Raw genomic sequence first — 25,594 nt, 5'->3', positions numbered from 1 at the left:
AGGAGGAGAAAGAAGTGTTTTTGGTTAGTGTCATGTTTTATTAGGTGCATACTGCTAGCAAGGATCTGATTTTAACACAGTGCTCATGTACTGTTCTTACACAAGCAAGTATAGTGTAATGCCCTCCATGGTTCCTGGGGGCTGGTTGTGCTGTCCTGTTTAGGCTGGAGCAATGGTCATATCAGCCCTCCAAGTATGGGCTGAAGGATGTCCTGTTAGGCAGGGGAGAAGGTTGTATGTTTAAGGTCAATGTGCGGAGGGCTGTGATAATCCCTATTAGCCCATATTTCTCGAGTCTCCCTGTGCCCATGAAGTGTCAGGTGAAAATGTGCCTGTGCAGCGATTGAGATAGGTGATTGGTTTTAACTACTATGTGACCTTGCCCTTAGGCGTGGTCATATGGCACATCATGTGGTGTGGAAACATGATGATGGTGAAGGATTGTAGCGGGTACAAGCTTTAGCCCTGTACCGTGGTCATAGTGTCCATCGTGTTTGTTGGCGATGCAAGATCCTTGTGCGCTAGTCTGCCCTAAGCCCCCGGTACTATTAGTTGCCGTCACTAACCTATTTGTGGTTGGTACAGTGTGCGCCGCAGCCATCTGGTGAGGGGTTCCATGGGGCAGTGAGTCAGTGGTGCCTAGGCCAGAGTGAAGGTACTGTTGCACAAGTTCCAAATTGGTGCTGTATCTTGGTACAACAAGCTCATGTTTGGACATGCGAGTATCGGACCATTAAGTTGTGTATTTAGCAGATGTAATCCTTATGAGAGTTTATAGCATGCGCAGCGAGCCGAGGGCCGGTAGGCGAGGGAAGTGATGGATCGGGTACCCACCGTGGCTTACCTCTTATTTGCTGTTCATCGCGATGTGCTTGCACTCCTAATGGGGCGACTGGGGCTGTAGTGCCATACTACTCCATATATTGGGCATGCACGCTATGTACACTATAAATGCTGCATGCGTGCATACTCTGGTGGTGTTGGCAAAGTGACGCATGCATCGATGGCCTGACTACAGCCCCAGTCGCCCCATTAGGAGTGCAAGCACATTGTGACAAGCAGCAAATACGAGGTAAACCACGACGGTTATGTTAAACGGGAAATCATATTGTGCCTCCTTTCTAATATATATCGGCCTAAACCCAGTCGCTCTGCGGAGAAAATCACGATTTTAGATAGACTTCGCCACCATTTTAGGATCATCCGCCATTTTGACTTCTGTTCATATGTAGTTGTGTGTTCTAAAATGGTGGACTGTGTTTCCAACTTGTAACCAAGCCTTCCCGACCTTTGTGACCAAGTTAATGGTTAGACTATCCGCAGGCCGAATGTTTAGACTGGGTAATGAGACCTTGTCCCATACATGACTTGTGGTCTTAGGATTGTCTGCACCAACAAGCCTCATCCACGAACATACATCGAGGACAATGTAATGCAAACGGCGAGAGTGGACACTGGCTGAAACACATTTTGAAGGGATATGTGCTAAGGCTTACTGCTAAATCCTGGAATACACTTTGCCATTGTAACTTGTCTGTAATGTAAACCAACGTAATCCTTGTGCATATTGTTGTATGAGCCATGAGTGAACTTGGCACGAACTCTAGACCACAAATTATTAACTTGCAGAGGGGAAGGACATTATTACTAAATTGTCTAAATATGCGAGTGTCTAGATGTCGAGTACCTCTCACTCCTCACACTGAAGGGCTGGTACTCATTGTGATGTATTGAGGGCCAGATAGCTATCTGAATTTGTTTCTTTGTAACTGCGCAGTAGACTAAAGAGCTGTGAATCTTTATAGCCCGTGTTTGGTGCATTTCCTTTTGTGGTACTCCGTGTCAATATTTCCTTTTGCTTTTAAAGATACCCGATCCATCACTCCCCACTCCTACCAGCACCCGGCTCACTGTGCATGCCATAAACTCTCTGAAGGATTAAATCTGCTAAATGCATGGGCCTTAAACGGTCTGATACTCGCATGTCCAAACATGGGCTCGTTATACCAAGATACGGCACCAATTTGTAACTTGTGCAACAGTACCTTCACTCTGGCCCGGGCCCCCTGACTCACTGCACCATGGAACCCCTCAACAGATGCCCAAGGCGTGCACACTGTACCAACCACAAATAGGTTTGCAACAGCAACTAATAGTACCAGGAGCTAGGGGAAGGCTAGCACACAAGCATCTTGCATCTCCAATAAAAACTAGCGACACTATGACCACAGTAAAGGGCTAATGCTTGTACCAGCTACAATCCTTCACCATCGTCACATATCCACACAATATGATGGGCCATATGACCACACCTAAGGGCAAGTTCACGAAATAGTCAAAACCAATCACCTCTCACAATCGCTGCATAGGCACATTTTCACCTGGCAGTTCATAGTCACAGGGAGACTCAAGAAATACAGGTTAATAGGGATTATCATAGCCCTCCACACATTGACCTTACTTAAACATACAACCTTCTCCCCAGCCATACCAAGACAGCCTCCAGCCCAGACCCAGAAGGGTCTGATAGGACCCTTGCTCCAGCCTAAACTGGACAGCACAACGAGCCCAGGAACCACAGAGGTCATTACACTATACTTGCTTAGGTAAGAACAGTACATGAGCACAGGGTCGGACTGGGACAAGAAATAGGCCTGGTCATCCAAATAAAAGTGGCCCACCCTTCGCCTCAAAAAAGTGGCCCATCCCTCGCCTCACGACCCTTGACCTCAGATGACATCAGAAGTGATGTAATTTGACCCCACCCCAAAGTGATTGATATCCCGGGAAGTGATGAAACACGACCTTGCACCACTTGACAAAACAGGAAATGGCATCAAATAGCATTGTTTCTAAGTACACTACGAAAAATATGGTTATGATTTCACCAATATGATATACATTTCATACAAGAATGGATCACCATATGTATCATTAATATCTGTGTGTGTGATCCATATTGTCAAATTACTGTGACTCCAAGCAGACGTCCAAGGCCAAATGATATGTTATTCTATAGCACTTTTTTTACAGAACAAATATGAATACAATATCACCCAACCTGTGTTGGTACTTATTTATTGACTTAAGAAGGATGAAAGGCTTTGAGAAAAAATAAGGTATTGAAAAAATAAAATGTGTTTTCATTTTTTTTTCAAGCCGGCCCAGGTGTGGCCGGAAACCGGCTCCCACTTCCTAGGGAGGATTTCGGCCCGGCCAGAGGCCGAGGGGCTGATCTGACCCTGCAGGAGCACTGCGTTAAAATCAGATCCTTGCTAGCAATGTGCACCTAAAAAAAAAAATTAAGAAAACATGACACTAACCAAAACCATATCTTTCTCCTCCTTTCCTTCTCTCCCCCTTGACTACCTCTGAAAATGTATTGGTTTGAACTCTAAACATGGATAATTCCACTATATGATGGTTATGCTTCTGCAATATGTGTTAAATCCCTGCATGACTGCCATATTCTATCTGGGGCCACCCCCCTTCTGCTCCACGATACACATGTATGATTTTAACCCACATATGTCACAATTATTCAGTGGTCACAATCCTCACATTCCTAAATATATGTACAATGACAGCCTTGAAAAGGACCCTAGAGGTCAAAACACGTGTTGGCTGACCGATTAAGACTACATGTCTTCACTAAATTAATAAAAACATTGGGTTCAGAATCAAACTACTGTGTAGATATCCATCTTTTTAAATCAAAAAGTGCAAGGTATCCGGGACAGTACCAGTGTCCCATTTAAAGGTTGGATTTTGTCTACAGTATGCCAATAAATGTGGCCATATAACTCCAAAGTATTGCGTCAAGTGCTACTTCCGCCTTTGCACGCTGCCCCTGCTTAGCCCACTCTTCCAATCACTTCTCGTGACACGCAAGTACCAATTTCAATAGCACGCATACCAAAAGCTCAGTTGCTGTAGACAATAAAAATCTTCATAGAAACAATTGCCCAGCCTTTGTTAACAGCGACAATTGCCCAGCCTTTGTTAACAGCGCAGCCCCCAGGAACCATTATCAGAGTCCTCTCCAGCTTCAACAGCTCTGTAGGCGAGCGAGGTCTAGTCAACATAACCCCTCGTTTCTGCCATGTTGGGTGGTGTAGTCCCCCCTCTCCTGCCTTCACCCTCTTACCCCTTCCAAAGCCTCTGGTGGCAATCTGTGGGACATTAATAGATTTTGTATGACATTTTCCAGAAACATTATTTGCTCACAGGTATGTGGTGGTTTCCCAAAGAAGCAGAGGATGAGACCTACAGGATACCTCTAACATTTTAGAAGGAGGTTTTGGTTATGAGCAGGTGGAGGTCAGAAATCTCTGCCTGCAAGGGCCAACACTGCAGCACAGACCATCCAATTAAAACAATTTGCAACAGATTAAGTTCCACATCTTTATTTTTCATAGTGTGCAAAACCGAAGTCACAGTGTAAAATTATTCCAATGCTTCAACACGCCTATACTTTTGCATGCAACGATACCTGTTCACAGGGAATGAGCAACTCTAGATATTGGTACTGGAATAGCATTCCCGGGAACTTGGATTCTTACTAGACTTAACTTGTTCTTTTAAATGTACGCACACAATGGCAACCAGGCCATACCGTGTAAAGCACAGGGCAAGTTGCTTACATATTTGAGAAGAGAGACTGCAGATCCCATGATGCTTAAAATCCAAAAATCAAAACAAATATGAAAAAAAACATACATAAAAAACGACTTAATTTGGCACAAGATACTGGTTACACCCATCAATAAATTTGTTTCGCCTGCTTTGTTTTAAGTGCACTACAGAACCAAGACTAGAAGTGATGTATGGAACTTTGAATGTCCCCTACATCTCACCAGCCCCTCTGTCTCCCCCATACTAGCAGAGAAGCGGTGATGAGCTCACAACAAAGACCACTGTAGGTGGCCAGCTTGAAGAGCTATTTTGATCCACCCTTAGCTGGAGCAAATGGGTTCAATTCCAAATTCGTACAGTACGAGTTGCTGACTTGGTTGGTTAGAGTAAAATCAGCCAACTCACCAGCAGCCACTCACAATCATAACTTGCAGCCATGAACATTGTCAAGGATGGTTTTTACTTTTACTTCGACAAGTAATATTAAGTATCCTTAACATTTTCTTAAACCCTGGCTTCTCCCTGGACAGACGTAACAGACCAAAAAAATGCAGGACATCAGACAAACAGTGCATGCAGATTAGCCACAACAATATGAAACTACAGATCAGTAATAAGTATTGGGCAGGCACAGCCAAGCCTACTCAAAGTGAACTGTAGTCTTTTAAGCCTGTCCCAACTATTTAAATACTCACATAAACCACAATTTAGGGACATCTTGAGATGGAGGGACTACCAGTGTACATTTGGAACTACAATAATATAGGTTAACTCAGAATCTGACAAGAGGGTCACTGGGTGGGGAAAGTAAGTGTCCAGGTAAAAACTACCACATCGACCCTGACACTATCACCCACGGTCTACAGCCAAGACATTCAAATTGTAGAAGGTGTGGCCCAAATTTTGCACAACGAAAAGTTTTCCACAATGCCCAGAGTACCAATGTCTCCAGCATGAACCCCCTCACTTAGACCAGAATTAAATCAATCAAGCGAATATTAATGAATTCAGTGTGCTGAAAAAAATCGTTTTGAAAACTTAGCAGAAAATCTCATTGTGGATCTTTTGCAGCACATTAGTCATGTGGGAGAATGGGTTGATCTCCACCGTAAGGACATTGGAAAATACAAGACAAGTTGTGGATACAAAACAAATAATGGTTAGTTGTAGCATAATTAAAAGTACTCAATCACCACAGTACTGAACATCAGACAGTTCTGTTTAGATGTAAATAGAAAGTGGAGGTGAACCAGAATTGTACTGCACTCCTGGGATACAGGATATTTACTGAAGTTGAGGAGGAGGTGGGAGGTAGGGAAGGAAGGGCAGGATTTCAGATAATCAATGCATATAGCTTGTATACAGCACAGTGTTCAGTTGTGGCTGCTGTCTCAACATCAAACAAATTCCTCAGCATTTCCTGGAAAGTCAATCTTGATTTTTAGACGGACCTTGTATCGGGTGCATGGCATGCTATATTCTATGCAACCGACCGCAGTCAAACAGTGACATTCAAATATAAAAAAAAAAACACAACATAAAAAAGTCCCCCTGCAAAAAGGCATAGCCAGAACAGAACACAGTGGTGTCATCAACACAAACACACTGACTCCAAGAGGATTTCCAGAAGCAACTGAGGGAAGAAATGTGCATGAAAACAAAGCCCACATCGACCCAACACAATTTTCATTTGGGATCCTCAGAAACGTTCCCATTCATATGGTGGGATTCTGTCATCAACACTTCGAATGCTCTGGATGAAGTACAGGAAGGGCCAAAGGCCTCCATTTAGCGCTGTGCAAAAACAGATGAACCATTTTGGGGCCCAAAGTGGGTCTACACCACAGCAGTTAAATCCAGCTAAATCCGAGAATTAACTTACTTTAGTACACATCAGTACACAGCACTGAATAATTGCAACAAATTGTTCAGTTTGGTGGCCAGACAGCGCTGGCCAATGCTAAACCAGAAATCACGTGATGTTCCTTCATGTGTCCAGCAGACATGCCAATAATGGCCGCATAGACACTACACGCTGAGGTGGCCCAGCTTTCCTGAAGTTCAAAGTCTTGGCAAGATCCAAAAACAGAACAAGTGCATGCTGGGTAGGCAGCTTCTTAGATATTGCCGGAAGGCCACTAATGTTCAAGATAATCCCTGCTTATCCATTTATATACACATATATATATATATATATATACTTAAAAAAATAACATAAATAAAGATGTGTCTGAGTTTTTAACCAGTCGACTGCCAGAGAGATCTTGCACCTCGGTTCTTTCATCACAGCTTTGATCAAAGAATAATCCTGGAGGTTGGCTGGCAAACAAAAAAAAAAAAACAAACAAAAAACAAAAAGCGAACACAATCATAACCTCCTCCTGCACTCCACTCTGAGCGCTAGCCATCATCCATCTCTGTGTCCGACGCCTTGTCGTTGCCATGGAGGCTGAGGTCAGTCATATCCAACAAGGGTCCCTCCATCTCAGTAAAACACCGATCCCTGTAGCCAACAATGGTGCTGCGGAGGCAGGAAATCCACTGCTGCTTGTTGAAGGAGTCATTGGCCTGCAGTGTATGCGACTGGCCCCTTGTGCGATCCCGGAAGCTGACCCGGAAGAAGTTCTTTGCTGAAAGAGGAAAAGGGAAGACACGTCACCCAGCAGACTCAGTACGTCCCATGCATAGATTAACAGCGGCTTCAATTCCACGTTGCGTGTTCAATGTGCATGCATTTTTAAGTTTAGTAGGGAAAGGCACAGAGCTAGATGTAATTTCTGTTGTTAGGGCATGTTCGGTCTTGAGGTAAAAGGTTCTGGTGAACAACCTAGACTATTGACTTAAGGGCACAGATAACAGAAGTTGTGTGAATACTGGATTTCCTGTGGGTTGGGTGTTTAGCTCGGGTCATAGATGATGGTATCCCCGTAAGGTTTAGCAAAGGGAGCTGGCCTAGATTGCGGAAGGCGATTCATCTGGTTAAGTCTCGCGGGGACGTTTTATGTACAAGGTGTCACTGCAGGTACAGATCGAACACAAAGAATACTGGTATCCCTTATTACAAAACAGGAAGACAGCTGTGGGTTCATGTGGGGTTTTCTTTATAAATGTTTGTGTAAGTGAGACCTTAGCATTGTACGTTCTATAAAGCAATCTTTGTTCAGTGAGTTGGTGATGTCACCCATTAGGTTTGTGCATAGGACTTAACATCACAAGGTGTTGTAGGCGCGGAATTCAGAAACTTGAGATTCACAGGAGGGCGTCCAGTGGCGCTGCACGGTAGGCACATGCGCAAGATTGGTGGGTGTGCCTGAGGAGGCAGAGAATTGTGGAAGGACGGTGCTCAAGGAAAGTCATTTGATTGTGTTTTTTCCAACAGCAGAGTGTAGAAAACTTCGATTTGAGCTCAGGTAAGAATAAATGCAATGCATCAAGGGAAGTGCAGGGGTGACACGCTCCTACAGCACTTGTGTAAGACCCCTCTGCCCTAGAAGGACAAGGTTTCTAAATATAGCATGGAATGGATGAACAGCACCAAGGGTAAATTGGCTAAGCCATGGCCACAATGCTCAAGTTTCTCCAAAGATGTGCAGCAACCACTACGGACACACTAAGAAGTTAGCCAATCGTATGGTGATATTCGAACTCTGGAGAATATTCCAGGAGGGCGAGAGGGAGGTAGCGAAGCATCAATGGATGCTAAGCCAACAGGAGACACCGGGGCTAGCGTCCCCAACCTCCAGTCCCCCACCCTCTCCTGCGAGTGAAAACGCACGGGACACAGACGATGAGAAAGGGCTTTACCCACTATGGAAGCTAAAAGGCAGCAGAAGGGTACTCAAATCCAGTATTTCAACCTCCACCATATACACCAAGGAGGAGGGGCCGTGAGGAGTTGGGCAGACTGACAGTGGAAAAGGAGCATGCAGCAAGGCACAGGCAAGCACGAAGTAGGGGCTGGGGGGGGTATAGCTTTGAACGAATGGGTAGGGGAACAGATCTTCCTGTAATTGGAAGGAAAGACAACGGGAAAAGCAGCAGGAGCAGCAAAAGAGATGGAGGGCCTTAAGGGGTGCAGCGAAGCAAGAGACTGGGCAGGGATGATGAGAAGGAAAAGCAAGTTTTAGTAAAGAGGGAGCAGAAAATGTGGGAAATAGAGTGAATAGCAAGAGAGCGCATATGCAAGGAAGAGGAGTGCACAATTATAGACATAATGGCACGGTGGACAGTGAGCTTGGGAGATGAACGGAGCCAGACAGCACGGCTACACAGGATCGGACTACCACCGTATCAGACAGGACAGGTATGGGGTCCTGGGGGGAGGAGGCAGGCAAGACTTGATTGACATTAACTTCACAGTTAAGCCCAACACAGACAACCTCTAGGAGACTGAGCTTCATGGATGATTTTTGCAGTAAAATGGACACAGACAACGACGCACAAAGTAGTGGGGAAGAGGGAAGCGGGCAACCCATGCATCAGTCAGCAGGGAAAGGTGCAGGGGGGGTGGGGGGGTATGGAGCACAGGGGGGCCTAAGGGAGACGAGGAAGACCGAGCACCGCGCTCGGTGGATGCCTTATGCAACCTAGATTACCTGGTTCCATATGTACAAAGGCTTTGGGATCTCCCAGGGCGACAGAAAGGGGAACCAGTAAAAGCATACACCAACATTAAAGATGGCGACAGGCAGATTAGACTGACTCGAGGAGCAAATGAGGAGATAGGGTTTACACAGTTGCCCCTGCTGGAAAAAGAAGGTGTGGGGGCAACCCGAATATATACCATGCAAGCACAGACTAAAAACTTGAGGTGTAGGCTAACCTTGTTAACCGCGGGTGCAGGTAAACGGATATACCAGATGGAAAGCGTGACAGTGGGATAAAAATGAGCAGTGGGGGAAGTAAAGGGACTACTAGTGGCAATCATCAGGGCGGCTGCTGATGAGGAGGAGGAGGATGTATGGAGAAGGGCAGGGTACCCAGGATTAACCACCCAGGACACACGCACAATGGTTCGCCATTTGCAAATTGTTGAGCAGCCGTATGGCAAGCTCTAAGGACACAATACCCAGACACGTCAGACATCGGTGCGATTATGGCACGCAAAATGGGGGAAGACGAAGACCCCTTACACTATATGCAGACTATTCAGGAGCTTTGGAGTCTTGAAACGCGAGAACCGTAGGACAAAACAGTAGCATTATTTTACCAGAACGGTACAGAAGCAGCTCAAGAAATTAGTAGGCATGGAGGCAAAACCTTGGCTGGAAGTACATCTCACGATCGTACACCATTGTAGGCTACTTAAAGAAAATGCAAGGAAAGCACGAGCAGAGGACGCAAAGTTAGTGCAGAGGAAGTTGTCTGAATACTCCATGGAAGGGGCAGTACTGACAAGCACAGTAAACCGCTGTCCGTGGGGGTGGAGGGACTCATGGGCCGAGGGAGTGTGCAGCATGGGTTTTGAGGAAGAGGGGGGGCCACCTAGAGGATGCGGGTACGGACCAGATATACATCACAACGAAGGGGGATTCCCAGGAGGGTTTTGAGGATACGGGCAGCAGATGCAGCAACGCTCAAGGATTTTCTGGGGGTTTTCAAGGGCAGGGGAGGGCACCACCACAGTGCTGGGTATGCAGACAGATGGGGCACATTTCGAGAGTGCGCAGAAGCAGGGGGGGGCACATAATGGGTGGGATGCAATACCAGCCAGAATACTAAGGGGAACAGGACGAGTATTACACACAGGACCAAACAACAACAAGGACAGGCACCGAGCGCATAGCCACAGCAACACCAGCCCATGACACAGGCAGCAAAGATGCAAGCACCTATACTGCAGAATTTTCAGTCACCACACTACTGTGGAGAGACATTATGAGCAGATTTAACAGGACCATTTCATTCACGGACAAGGGGATAGTGTGCTCCACACCAGGGATATATACCTTCTCAATGAGAGGGAAATATTTCAAGCGTATTGTGGACAAAGAGTACAGAGGGAGGTGCCAGAGGATGAGGAGCTGTTCCAATATGGGTCTGAGATTGCAATAGCATGTCTCACGGGGATTCAAGGGAAGATGTGGTGCATTCCAAACTTGTTCAGACCAGAGATTACCATTGGATGAAGAGGAATGGACTATAGTGCCACCAGAATTAGAGGCAGTAATTGTGGGAGTCGAGTGGATAGCAGTGCATGGGACAGACGCCACGTGGCGAGCAGTGATCAGCATAGCAGAAGGATACAGGTTGACCACAGTGACCGACGAGGAATTATTCAGGGATAACAGATCAGATCATGAGATGGTGTTCGAAATGTGTCACATATTGCGTTAGGATACATTACAGAGAGGTACCACAGAGAAGTGCGATGAAGGCACTGCAGACCTTTCTCAAGGAGGATATGGCCATGGTACCCAGCATCTTATGGACCACCAGTCCCTATGATGTGGGGCTTCGAAGGGGTGGGCGCAGTAAAGATCAAGCTGAAGCCAGGAGCGATTTTACCACGAGTAAAACAGTACCCAGTCTCAAGGGAGGCAGACAAAAGGTATCTAAAACTATTGCGGCACTCGTAAAGCAGGGCATCTTCGTACCATCAGAATCACCATGCAACACGGCCGTGTACCCAGTCAAAAAAGCGACAGGGGCGGGGTTGTGGCATTTTATACAGGATTTGTGCCCTCTTAATCATATATATCGTATAAGCAGAATATTTCGTTCAGAATCCAGCAATAATTGTGTGCAGCATCCCAACGGAAGCTGTGTTTCACGGTCATAGATTTGAAGAATGCTTTCTTCTATATACCACTACACCCACAAGACTTGACTTAGTTTCTATATAGAAATAGGTGGAAACATACAAGACTTTCTCAAGGGTACTGTGAATCGCAGTCCATATTCAATAGGGTCCTTCAGCTGGACCTATGCAACGTACAGATTGAGCACGGTCATACAGTACGTAGAGGACATATTGATATGTAGCAAGTCAGAAGAACAGTGCCGAAATGACTCAGTACACATGCTGACAGTGTTAGCAGACAAGGGATACAAGGTGGACAAGGCCAAAATGCAATATTGTCAGACAGAGGTGCTATACGTTGGACAGATCTAATATGGCCGATGAGTGACGCCAGAGAGGGCGGAGACAATACATATAACAGCAAAACCCACAACAGTCAGAGAAGCAGCAGTTCTTGGGACTATGCAACTATTGCAGGGCATGGGTATTGGACTACAGCACATATACCAGACCCTTACTAACTGCACTAAAAGAAGCACAGAAGGGGAGAAAATAATATGATGGACAACAGAAATGACTGACACGTTTAACGAGCTGAAGGAAGCAATCTGCACAGCTCCGGTGTTAGGAATCCCAGACTATCAAAAGGAATACTTCCTGTTCTCCAACTCCGATGGAGTGGTAATGACAGTGGTACCGACACAGAAGACTAGCCTAGGGCACAAGCCACTAGCATACTACAGCGTACCCAGTAATAAGAGGACACTATCCATGCGAGCGAGCAATGGCTGCCGCTGCATTCGCAGTGGACAAACCAGCGAGTATCATCATGGGATGCAGCTCCACTCTTTACGTGGAGCATGTTCTTTTTGTAATATTGGAGAGACCAAAGAGCAAACTGACAACGCAAAGAGCATCAGGGTATAAGGAGCAACTATCCAACCCAGCCCTCAAGGTAGTTAGATACAGACTTGCTAACAAGGCAACATTTATTGCTGACGTTCTAGAGGAGGGAGACTATGCACATGACTGCACAGCAAACCTGGAAGAGTTCAGCAGCACTCGCAAAGTACACGAGGATGCACTTGAGGAAGGGGGCATGCTCTACATTAATGGCTCATCAAGAATCAGGGTCATCAACAGTCGACCAAACAGATGGGGAAAGACATACTTGAACAGCAGTAGTGAGACAAACTAGTGAGACACTAGACAGGACTAGTGAGGTAGTGATAAGCGCAAGACTGCCATCACATTACTCAGCACGAGAAGCAGAGCTAGTAGCCTGAATATTGGCCTTAGACCACAGCAGGGGAACGGAAGTGATTATTTATTCAGATTCAGCCTACATGACAACCACATTGCATTCTGGGCTGTCCCGTTGGATGATGAGGGGTTTCAGACGTGCTGATGGATCCCTGGTGCAGCACGCACTTCTATTGGGCAGACTGGTTGACGTCATACATCTCCCAGTGCAACTAGCAGTAGCGACATTTAAAAAAAATCCCTCTAGTCCTGCAGGGCGAGTGCCTTAGTTTACATACTCGACCTAAGAAAAATGCACTTGCCCCAAGGTGACAGGTAACAAAATATTTATCTGTGTTTTTTGTAAAATGGTGCATGTCCCCATAAGCATACTTCATATTTGGTGTAATGCTGTCAAGTACCACTGTGAAACTTGTATTTGCCATTTACTGCAAACAAAATAAGTTTTTAACATCCCCACACTTGCCAGCAAGGTCGAGTAGAATGCAAATGGTACTCGCCCTTCATAAAAACTACTCGCCAATGATAGTGGGCCAGTAGATTTTGCAAGCTCTGTAATGGTCTATACGACTTCCTACTACAGTTGCAATGTGACATACCAAAGCTTGGCAACAGGGCTTTGCCTGTCCTGGCGTATGCTGACGGTACTGTGCTGACTCCAAGGGCCCTACAAATGTTAATTGGAGAATATACCTGCTTCATGCATCAATTAGACCTTAGGGTGAATACGGAAAAATCTGCTGTTGTCTGCAATTTAGGGGAAAAAACACCCACAATGCCCAAGATGTTTAGGAATATCCTTATAGTTTTGTACTTTGACTATCTAAGCATTTGTTTATTCTGCAAATTTAACAGGAGGATCCCACATTAAGCAGGTCCTCAGGATGAAAGAGTTGTTTGGGGGGGCAGGGGAGGATTATCTCGCTTTACAGCTATGTGCATGCGCCAAGTACTAAAATGATCTTAAAGGTGTATGCCATGAAAATAAAAGCAGCTATTAAATATGGTGCATCACTATGTGGGGTTTCAAATACTTCCAAAGTTATTAGGTTTGCCTAGATCCACCTCAACCTTTGCTGTGCATACTGATCGGAGCATGAGCTATTTGGAGGATGACCTCCCTCTCGAATCAGTCTTCCACTGACTGCGCATCTGGTCTAATCCAAGGGAAACTCTAACCCAGCGAATTATCAAGGAGGTCTCCACCTTAATAAAACTAGTCAAAACCTGGTAATACGAGTAACATCTGACCTCTGCTTCATCCCTAGGCTGTTAATCTGTACTTTGTGCTCCTACCTATGTTTTGTACGAAACGCTGCGATAGCCTCGGATCTGGGCATTACAAAAATGTAAAAAATAAAATAAATGCCTGTAAAAGCGCTAGTATGGCGCGGACAATGTGATGATACTAACTGTCCACTGTGCTCTGAAGCAAAGGAGGACTTGATGCACTTTTTTTGTCCAGCCTATCACAATGCAAGGAAAAACACTTCTACTAGTTCCAAGACTGGCTGGTTTTTACAGTACCACCCAGCTCTATGCTATTTATTAGCAGCTAACTTTCCGCTTGTCGCTTGGGCATTACGGTCATATCTTCGACAGACTTTTAAAATAAGAACAGTTCATTTTTAACTGCAACATGTGCGATTTTTGTGTTTTTATTGGATTCTTTTGTAAGGTTTCGGTTTTTATGGGCATCGTTCTAATTCCTTGTTAATTAAATGTGTAATCTGTTTTAGGAATTGTTTTTTATTGAAAACATTTTCCAAAATAAACTGATTTGTTGATGTAAAAATAATCTAGCTTAAATATATTTTTTCCCCCGGAATGATTGCCTCTGCACACATAATAAAATATCCAGAACTGAGGTCGATGTCCATCTTGTGAAGGAAAGAGCAGCTGATATATACCGGGAGACGCAATTTTATGAAACTGCATTTTAACTTAAAGTTCTGGGAACAAGAGGGTATTATTGAGCCAATAGAAAATCTAGGATATGTAATGGATGTGAAATCGAGAACTGCAACACCCTAATGTCCACCATTATTACATCATAGATGGCAATGTGTTCATAATATCAATACAATTTATGGAAATGTGTTCTGGGCTCGGATACTGGCAGCACGCCGACTGCTTTGATACTGGCAGCTATTCATTTTATACTATGGATTTTTAAAGATAATGAACTAAAAACTTGGATGAAATTTTATAGTGAGTAAAATCTAATGTCATTTTTTGTAATTAGTTTCGTAGTCTATGTAAAATGTATATGTTATGTGCTGTAATTGTGTATAACAAAGAACATGAAGGTTTGTTATTAGAAGCAAGCATCCCAGCTTCAGCAACGTTTGTGCTAATAGCAGGCAAAGCAGGCAGGAGCTTCAAATGAAGCACATGTGCTGCCTGCATTGAAGGATGATCCAGCAGTCCTTAGCGAATTTGAGAAATCCGAGAGAGAACTCCCCTGGATGGATAGGAGCAGAGTTTTGACTTTGGAAGATATGGAGTAAGCACAGGGGCACAAGCAAATATCTTCAGGACAGTATCATCCCTCTCAACAGCAAAGACGTGGTTCCAGGTTGGTAACGGATCTGACCAACGGTTAGAGTTCCCCACTGATCGAGAAATGCACACCAAGCAGGGGCCTACACCAAACATCAAATTAGCTTCCATGTACCATCCAAAGTTTTGGCAGCCATCTTAACAGCGCTGGCTAGCCAAACTGTACTTCACAGGAACTCACTTCAATGCAGATTGGGATGTCAGAGCTACACCGTTAAAACTAGAAAAGACGCACATACAGGCAGGGTCTGGGTAGGCTCTGAACAGAGCCTATGTAGGCAGAAATGCTGGTTTTGGCACCTGTTGTGGTCCAAACATTGGTAGCCCAATGGCCATTTGGCTACCAAATCGGTAAAAAGGCTACAGTATGGTGTAGCCAAACAAAACATTTAGCTGCCGCCAACCCACTCAACAGGCTTTCTGGGTGAAAAAACTCCCAGATGCAGAAGGTAGGCCTCAAAGAGCAACCCTCTCCTAGTAGTCAACTGCTAAGAAGGGCGACACCATAAATAAGCTGCCAAACGGGACTTCTACTGAAGTCTCCCTAACAGCAAAAGCAACGTATACAAAATCAAAAATGGCACCAAAACTTCAAGGGAACAAGGTTACTAGAAGAGCTACAAATGACTGACTCAGCAGTCACGAAAGGTAGCCAATGGGATTTAGAGTCCATATAAGAGACAATCAGAACTACCCTATTTCACTTTCCTACCGCTCTCCAGCTAAATCACATTTTAATTGTCTACCTGTGCCTCAACAGGGACATGTCTTCATATCGATGCATTTGCGCCATTATGTAATTCCATCGGTGCATGTGCATTTACATCAGGAACCACCAAAACAGATGTAAAAAGGGCAAGGTCGTAGAGTAAAAAAGTAAATGCATCTTTTTTAAAAAAGGAGCGAGTAGTGTGTAAAAAAATAAAGACAAGAAAAATGGGAGGGGCAGTGGTGAATACCACACTGGGGTGGGGTCTTAACACACCACCCGCGCTTCAGAAAGAAAATGCTACAATTGCATTGATGACTATGCAAAAGCTTCTATGGAAAGACCTGGAACTCCCTCAACTAAAGCTCAGTTTAAATCTCTGCCTCTCCCTCAGTTAAATCCTATTTTTTTAGAAATACCCCTCAACTGATCAACCTCCAGCCTCAGTCTCAAAAGCATGAATTAGAAATCGAACCAAATGTACCAGATATATATTTTGTTAGCCCGAACCACCAACCATTGTCTAAACTGGATTGGTCAAAAAATGTAAAATATTTGGATGGTTTGGTTCTTCTCCGAACAAGTTCACCCAGGCTTAACAGCTACATATAAAATCTTCACGTGAACAGTCACATACATGAACACAGAAGCAAAGTTGTGATATGCTGGTTTTAGAGAAAGACTTCTTGCCAAAATTCTCCAGCACTGGCAAGTGTACTGTACCACACTGATGAAAGGAACTATGTGCCTAGGCGTCAGTATGAATATCGGAAGATTAACTGGCAGAACCAGCTGAAGCAGGAGGCTGAAAAATTAATTGAGGGGGCTGCCACTTGCTCCTGAAACGTTGCTTGAACCAGTCTTGGCACCGATAGACTGTGTAACCAGGCGATGCAAATGAGATACAAACGTCTAAGTTTGAGGCGTGGAGCCGAGGTCCAATGAAAATCATTTTTATTGGCAATGCTCATCTCCAGACATTAACATCAGGAAGGACCTGTGTGGGGTCTGAAGAGGATGGACACAACATGTTTTAGCGCTATGATGCACTTTCAGCCTCACTGTTGGAATCTGATCCACTGTAGTCATCTGAAAATATTGATCTGGAATAAACTGGTTAAACACAAATTTAGAAAGTTACATCATTCTCTGCTCTTCGTTTATACTGTAAACAAAAGTTGAAACAGATTTTCATAGCCAAGTCTTTAACAGGGACATCTTATAAGGTCCTTTGTCCAGAAGGTTCTGGGTCGCTCCCATTAGCGCTGGTGATAGTGCCAAGCAGATTGGGGTGGAGGCAGCAGAAGGATCAGCCTGTACCCACTAGGCATTACTGATAAAACACAAGGATCCTTTGTACCTTCAAGCCCTTCAGAAAAAAGGAGCTCTTCCTCCCATAGGTCAGTTTCTTTTCAGCGTTGGAGGGCCTTGAGCCATCCTACATCTTGCATGGTTTTCTATTGCCCCCGACAGCTGGAAGCATAGTTCGGTCCCTGCAATTTGAGAGGCACATTATGCAGTTCAATATTTTGTCCTGTCCTTTGGAGAAGGATTTCAGAGAGGCCCTTATAGCATATCCAAGAAGTTCACAGTAGCAGCATTGGTCTTGCATTTGCCCAGCAGTCAATCTGTTTCAGCTCCAAAAAGCTGGATGCCCAATGGTCGATGTGAAGTTGCCATGAGCTTTGTGTAGAAGTTGGGTAGACTTCACCCGAGCCCTCTACCTGTTGCTGTAGCTCGCCAGCTTTGTCTCTCTCGTGGGTGAATCTAATGGTCAAAGACTGAAATAAAGTATTGGTGGATTGCTTCTCTTCTTGCTATACGGTGGTCTGCTTTGTGAGCACCATCAAATGCGGAAGGGACATTTACACTGTTACGCAAGATTTGGAGAAGTACCCTTTGGGTGCACTACAACAACCTTGACCTCCTGGCAATATGAACTCAACCTTTGGTGATTCACAGTGACAAGCATCCAAATAAACACATACACTCAAGGTTTCTTGATTAAACAATTATTTGACTGTCAGTTTGAATAAGCCTTCAAAAGGGGCAATAATAGTCACGCACAAATACACTCCAAAATACACACTCTTAGTTTCTCTAAATCAGAAAGTACCCATTTGGGATGGCACAGACACTTCCTACACCCTCAGGTGACTTATATTAATGTCCACAGTGTTCTAGTTATTTATCACTGGAACATTTAGAGCAATACTGAAATTAGTGTTAAAGTAAAGATATTTCAGAATAAAACAAGAGATCACACATATTCTGAAGCAGGTAAGTACGTTTGAACCCCCCCAATGCAAAGTAAATTAATCATTTCCTGGAGGGAAGCTAAGGCACAATCAGAGGAGAGAGGAGTCATTCAGGGAGCCAGGCCAGCCAATGTCAATTGGGCAAAAGTCTAGGTGAGCTGAAGCACTTCTTGCAGGCAAGTAAAAGTCCTGCACAATGTTTTAGAAGTCTTTGAAGAAAAAGTAGAATCACTGTAGGGTCACAAGCTGGGAGGCTTGTGAGAGGTAGAAGATGCAAGCACCTCTAAAGAAGCAACCAAGACAAGTCTCAACTGAGATAAAGTAAGGCTACAACAAGAGGAAAGTCCTCTCAAACTTTACAGTACCTTTGGTTAGAAGTAATGGTTCCAGCTGGCTTCTGTTCCTGTGCAGCTCTTCAGATCCTGTTCCTGGGCCTCAGTCGTGGGGACAAGGAGGGAGAACATCTGGGGACTCCTGCACTGCAATGGGACGGTCAGTGGCAGAAAAGGACAAACTTCTATTCGGCAGCACTTCTGGGTTTTAGCTCCTCGTGTCTCAGCAAATAACACCACCGCAGACCGATACCACTCTGGACTTTCCTCGCATCTGGGGTCTAGCACTCTGTTGAGGTGGCTCAGGCTTGGTCAGTCCTGCTTACTGGGAGTCCAGAGGATCTTCCACAAGCTTGGGTCCAACTTAAAAGTGATGCACTCTGTTTGGTGTTCCTCTCCCTGGCACTTCGGTTCCAGCAGAAGTACAGCCAGCTCTGAGAGGATGTCCAAACGAGTTCACTTTGGAGTTGATTGGTCCCACCAACCCAAGGGGAGAAGTCGTCCTTACAGGGCTTCTCTAGGCAAGGCAAATTCTGAGCTTCAGCACAGCAGCAGGGCTTCACCGGGCAAACCAACGATCCAGGAGTTGCAGCAGGCATCTCTTCCAAGTTCTTCTTCGGATTCCATCGTCCAGTGGTCGACTGCCTTCCAAGCCAAAAAGCCTTGCCTTTTATGTAGGTTTCTCCCATTCATTCCAGCCTAGCTGTCAATCACACAGCAGGGTGCCTGCCCTTGCCGTACAGCCAGCCGGCCAATCACCTTTGGGTGCATTCCTGCAACCACATGGAGTTTCGGGCACCTCCCTCACTTCCTGCCCCTGCCAGACCTACTGGAGCCAGAGGCGGGCTTCACTCGTGAATCCCGCCAAAGACAAAGTGACCAAAGGGACCAAAGGGACCAAACCTGGTTTGGCGCACAGAGTAAATCTCAAGGACCTTTCCAGCAAGAAATGGCAAAAAAAAGAAGACTGGGGCCATTTTGACAAAAATGGGCACCCATGGGTGCTTTACTGCAGCTGCGAACGCACCCCGCGGTAAAAGCACCCAATGGTAGTAAAAAGTAAACCACTGCCACCAGCCATTAATTTCAGAAAGGAGAAAGGATAACAAAAATGTTACATGAGAAATTAGACAAAGGGGGTACTAAGTAACCCCTCCAGCACGTATGTTAAGATAGTGTGTGCTGGGTCTAGTGTGTGCTGGGTCTAGAAAGTTACAAATTGTAAGTAAAGTCAATTTCACTTTACTGCTCTTGGAAACAAGTAGTTTACCCAAGAGAAGGTATTTAAACCTTTGGGAAATCTACGAGACTTCCCTGTGCCGCTGCACTGAAGGTGCTGTGTGTAACAATGCAAAGATGATGCCTATGGAGTTTGTCAGACTCCAAAACCAAAAAGAACCGGTGTTTAAATCACAGGAAAATAGAGTGGGGAAAAAAAGTCACTCTCTCCAGGTTAAAAATTAAAAAGTCGGGTGCGTGGCCAAGATAGCGGGCTGAGTGGACGTGCATTGCGGTAGCTCCATCCAGGGCCAGTGAAATATACACAAATCCCCATCAGGCACGCCAAAACCATACTGAGAGCTGCAGCAACATTGTGGGAAGGTCTTTGCTTGATAATACCACAGAAACACTGCCAGCAAGTAGTATGAGAAAGAAGACGCCGGAGCAGCGACAGGGCGGGGGAGCCAAAAGCGAAAATGGCGGCTGGCTCTGGTCAGGATTAGAGAGAGGCATCAGTCCCTGGCCTGCAGGTTCGGAAACAGCGAGGGAGAAGAGAGCGGGCAAGGTGTTCGTACTGCAAGAGCAAGACGACCCCCCCTTCCGAGAAACCAAGTAACGGGCGGGAGAGCAGAAAGAGGGAATGGCGGTTGGCCTGGATGAAGGCGAGGAGCTGCATGGAGATCGGCTCAAGGTAGGCGGGAGGTTGCGAGGAGGAGACAGCACCCAGACAGGAGCCTGGCAGACAAAGAGCGGGACACCATCCTAGAAGGTACGGAGCGGTTAAGGGGAGATTGCGCGAGGACCGCAGAGAAAGCCGCCAGCAAAAAGAACAGGAAGGAGAGCCAGGAGTCGACCGCCCTGGCAGAAGGAGGAGAAGCCGCTAAGAAGAACCGCGTGGCAAAGCACGGGAGGTGCAAGCGCCAAGGTACGCAGGAGGCGCCAAGGCCGCTGGAGGACCCATGTGACAGAGGGAAGGAAGTAGGGCCATCAGAGCACCAGGAAATGGTTGCCGGAGAGAAGAGTGGCCGCGAAGAGTCCTGGTAAGCACGGATGGCTTCTGACCGATCCGGAGTGGTATGAAAGCCCCTTGGAAGCTGCGGCACTGCCAGACCCGACATGCAATGTCTTAGAATTAACGTGGTGCATGCAAGCCAACTACTTGAGGAGACTGAAGGGGCTCCAGGGAAACTCTGGCAAGATTGGCAGGCAGTGGCAGGTGGCCTCAGTAGACCACAACGCTCACGGGGAGCAGGCACACCAGAACAGAGCGAGCCCAGTCCCAAATCATTTGGTCAAAGCGAGCAGTAATTGAATTGCAAACCTGATAAAGCGGGTCAGAGGGCCGGGGAACCCCCTCCCTCCCCCCCCCCAGAAAATCAGATTAGGGGCGGCAAGGCGACAGGAGAGCAAAGAAACAGGCAGAACGGCACATAAGCCCTCCAAGGGGGAGAAGCCTCAGGACCTACAAAGGGTGAAGATGATTCACCACGAAGATTAAAAGGTTGACCCCAAGGGCCCCAGACGTAGGTACAGACAACCCCTGGACACAGAGCCGGAGAGCTCCAACATCAAATAACAATGAATGAGCCTGTGCGGTGGGTGGAAAAGGAGTAGAGCAGAGACCAGTAAAGGGCAGACGGCAGAGGAGGGAACAGCACAGACAGGGAAACAGCAGAGGAATACGAGCTGGGCAGAGGAGATGCGCCCAATGGTGCCAGGACAAGTGGGACAGCGAGGGGTAATGGCAGCAGTGGAGTAAGGTGAAGCTGATGGGACCAAACAAGAAGAATCTCAACATGGGTGAGCGGGAGCAAAAAAGGCGCAGCAAGGATCACATTCAAACAAAGCTTTCCTTTGGCAATCTGGCGGAACAGAACGCTGGCACAATGGCCCTCACCATGGAAGATTTGCTTGCAGGGCTGGCAAAATTCAAGGGAGAGCCGACAGATACTGTAAAGGCAGAGGGTGCGAGCATAAGAGAAGAGCTCTCTCAAGCCATCACTAGTAACAGGAGAGATAGTGACTTATTGGGAGAGAGAGTGGTGGCGATGGAAGAGCACCTAACAGAGCTAGATGTAAGAGAGCCCGAATGGATGCGCCAAAACAGAGGAGAGGCTTCAAGCACTTGAAGAGAAGTACAAGGATCTGGAAAACAGGTCAAGCAGGGACAACATTCGTATCAAGAACCTGGGGGAAGGAGCGGAGGACTCTGATCTAGAGGCCTGCATAAGGGAAATATTCAAGGAACTGGTGGACGAAGAGGCGGCCTGAAATATTGGTATAGAGAGCCCACAGAGTGGGGAAATAGGATAATGGACCCAGGGGCGAGACCCCCGAGACATCTTGGTTAAGATGCACAACTACAAGGACAAGGCACAGTTAATAGGGGTGGCCAGAACAAAGGGCAAGATCAGAGTGAGAGGGCACAAAGTGCTGATATATGAAGACATCTCCCAAATCACGTTGGCGAGAAGACGCGCCTTCAAACCACTGACAGAGGAACTTAATAAGAGGAAGTTAGATATAGATGGCTCTACCTGATGCGGATCCAATTCCGTATGGGTAACGAAGAAAGGACAGTCACCCAGGTTGAGGACTGTCTGATGGCACTGGGGATGAACTCAAAGGAGACAGGAGGCGATAATATTGAAGCCCATCAAGAAGCAACAACGGCTGTAACGTGACCTGGTCCACAGGGTTGGACTATGAAAAAGGCAAGGAAGACCTGAGGAGGAGAAATACAAAAAGGAACTGATGCTCACAGTAAAAGTACCACATGGACTATATAGCCTGTTGGTCGGTAAGAAATTGGGTGTCGGCGGGGTAAGAGACAGGTGGGGGGAGGGGACAGTGAGACCATGTACTGTTCACCAAGGGGGACCACGCCGAGAACCTGGGCAAGGATCCAGGGATAGTTATAGGAGGGGAATTCATAACCAGTCCGACGGGCGGGAAGGGGCGATGGCTCAACAACTCAGAGGGAACTGACAGTGCCGTAGTATACAGGGGGGCACCTAATTAAAGCCGGATGTATAAACTGAGAACATGGAATGTTAGGGGACTGAACAGCCTTAACAAGAGGGTAGCAGTCCTGGGAGAACTAGACAAGAAGGGGCCGGAGATAGTCTGCCTACAGGAGACTCACCTGGTGAGGGAGGATGAGGGACACATACGTAGCAGGAATTATGCACAGCAATACCATGCTGCGGCGGCTCCAAGCGTGGAGGGGTGGCGATCCTAATCCACAAAAGCATAAAAATGGAAGGGACAAAGGTTAGGCAGGACATGGAAGGGAGGAATGTGATGGTGAAAGGGAGGGTATGGGGTCAGTTGTATACATGGGCATCAGTGTGTGCCCTCAATCTGGAACAATGTGCATTTTTAGGAGGATTCTTGGAGGAGCTTGGCAAATTTGGGGGAAGGGGAAATTATTATAGCCAGGGATTTTAATCTAGCAGCAGAGCCTGTATCGGATAGATAAGGGGTGTGGAGGGAGTTTGGGGGGCTGAGGGGGCATGTGACAGGGACGATGTCCCGGCAACTAGTGGGCAGGCTTCAGGAGGAGGGGCTCTGCGATGTGTGGAGGGCAAGGCACCCTCAGGAAAGGGATGACTCTTATTACTCCCATGTTCACAATACATATTTCAGAATAGATTATGTAATGGCAACACGAGGTATAGTCCAGGCGACCAGTAATATACAAATGGGACACATGACAATCTCGGATCATACGCCAATCACATTAGAGTGGGAAGGAGGTAATACCCAGAGAGGGACGGGGGGGGTGGAGACTGGAGCACTACCTGCTCAGGGACCACGAGGTGAGGCAACAGAGAACGGAATATGGGAATTTGAATGGGTGGAGGGGGGGGGGGGGGAGACAACCCAGGGGAGAGATGGGATGTGTTTAAGAAGCATATAAAGGGGTCCCTCAGAGGCGTCCAAGAACATTTGAGAGAAGCGGAGGGAGGCAAAGGAAAGCCTGGAGAGAGAGATAAAGGCACTTGAGGAAAGACAAAAAGGTACAAATAAAGTGGCCAAGGAATTAGCTCATCGGAGAGGCCAGCTGAGGCAAATAACGAATAAGTCGGTAGAGAGCACTCTATTAAGGAGCAGACAGAGATTTTATGAACAGGGCAATAAAGTGGGAACAGCGCTAGCTAGACAATTGAGAGCCAAAGAACAAAAAAGCCATGTATAGCCATGCTGGAGGACAAGGATGAAAGGCGAGTGGGGGGCGGAGGGGGCTAAGAGAAGCATTGTAAGAAATTTTTATGCAGATCTATATAGGGAGGACCCAGTGGAGAGGGGGAAGCAAGTGGCATATTTGGAGGGCTGGGAAGGGTCGAAGCTAACATTCGGGCAAAAGGACCAATTGGAAGAGCCCATAGGTGTGGAAGAGGTGCGAAGAGCAAGATCCCAACTAAAGATGAACAAAAGCCCAGGGAAAGACGGACTAACTGCTATATTTTATACTACCTTTAGGGACTCACTGGACGGAATTCTCACTGACCTATTTAACCACTTCAGAGAGACAGGAGAGGTCACCACAGCCATGAACATTGCGCATATAACCCTGATTCCAGGGGGGGGTGGAGGGGCCCATATGTGTGCTTCTCATACCGTCCCATTGCACTTTTCAACGTGGATGCCAAGATTTACACAAGAGTGCTAGTGGCTAGGTTAGAAGGGATACTACCAGGGCTGGTGATGCAGGACCAGACGGGGTTCATACAGGGACACAATACATTTGATAACAGAGGGTATTACACGTGGTAGACAAAGCAGGGAAGGGGGGGGGGGCTCTCCTACATGCCTAATGATGTTAGACACTGAGAAGGCATTTCATCGGGTCAATTGGGCCTTCATGGATCAAATACTACAGAAGGTGGGAATGGGACCAAACTTCATGGGAATGATAAAGGCGAATTACCAACACCCGCAAGCTAAAATGAAAGTCAATGGGCGCCTAACCGACCCATTTTCAATAAGAAGGGGGACGAAGCAGGGGTGCTCACTGTTCCCGCTTCTCTTCACTCTAGTGATGGAGTCCTTTGCACACCGGATTAGGGGGTAACAAGGAGATCCGAGGGGTCAGTTGGGCAGGGGCGCACCACAAGATAGGGCTGTTTGCGGATGATGTGATCCTAATGATCACAGAACTGGGGAAGTCGATGCGAGCGATATTGGAGGAGATGAGAGCCTACTCTGAGGTATCTCAAAAAGTCCACAATTCTGAATTTGTCTGTAGGCGAGTTGGAAAGAGGTAGCCCTTTTAAATGGGCTTCGGGCCCAGTTAAATATCTGGGGGCGCATCTAACCGCATCCAAACGAATAGTAGAAGCCAACTACCACCCGCTGCTCAAACAACTCAAGTAGATTTAGCAAGGTGGAGGAGTACATATCCTGGTTTGGAAGGGTAGCTGTGATCAAGATGAACTTACTACCTAGATTACTGTACTTATTCCAGGCGAAACCCCTAGTAATGCCTGGGAAGCTTATGAAGGAGATCCAGGAATGCATTATAAACTTCAAATGGGGAGGGAAGAAACCGAGGATTGGAAGGAAGGTGTTGTTCAGGAATAAGGCACAGGGGCGGGGGTGGCTAGTCCAAGCTTAATGAAATACTACCAGGTGGCGCAGCTAAGGGCACTTGCAGAGTGGGGAAGGCCAGAAAATCAGAAGCACTGGGTAGGTATGGGACGAGCGGTGGCGGGAGAGCACCTGTGGAAGTTGATGGGAGAGAGGAAGGGAGACAGGCCAGTGGGATTATTTGGGAATGCAATTACGAGCAATACCCTGAAGATTGGGGAAAACTGAATAGTAAGCTCAGCCTGTTGCCATGGCTGACCACACAGACGCCTGTATTTGG

General features: G+C 46.5%; 1 protein-coding gene across 2 annotated transcripts in view; it reads right to left on the bottom strand.

Annotated features, from left to right (window-relative positions):
- Window positions 1-4,390: 4,390 nt before the first annotated feature.
- Window positions 4,391-25,594, bottom strand: part of LOC138569526 (rho guanine nucleotide exchange factor 3-like) — a 388,611-nt gene continuing 367,407 nt past the window's right edge. For both annotated transcript variants that reach the window (XM_069647576.1, XM_069647577.1), the window contains one exon: window positions 4,391-7,265. In XM_069647576.1, the coding sequence (XP_069503677.1) occupies window positions 7,036-7,265 (230 nt within the window). In that variant the 3' untranslated portion in view covers window positions 4,391-7,035. The remainder of the gene's footprint in view (window positions 7,266-25,594) is intronic.

This window comes from Ambystoma mexicanum, chromosome 2q (assembly GCF_040938575.1).
Source record: "Ambystoma mexicanum isolate Mex_15411 chromosome 2q, UKY_AmexF1_1, whole genome shotgun sequence".
Classification (NCBI taxonomy): Eukaryota; Metazoa; Chordata; class Amphibia; order Caudata; family Ambystomatidae; genus Ambystoma; species Ambystoma mexicanum.
This window is presented reverse-complemented; position numbering and strand designations above follow the sequence as displayed.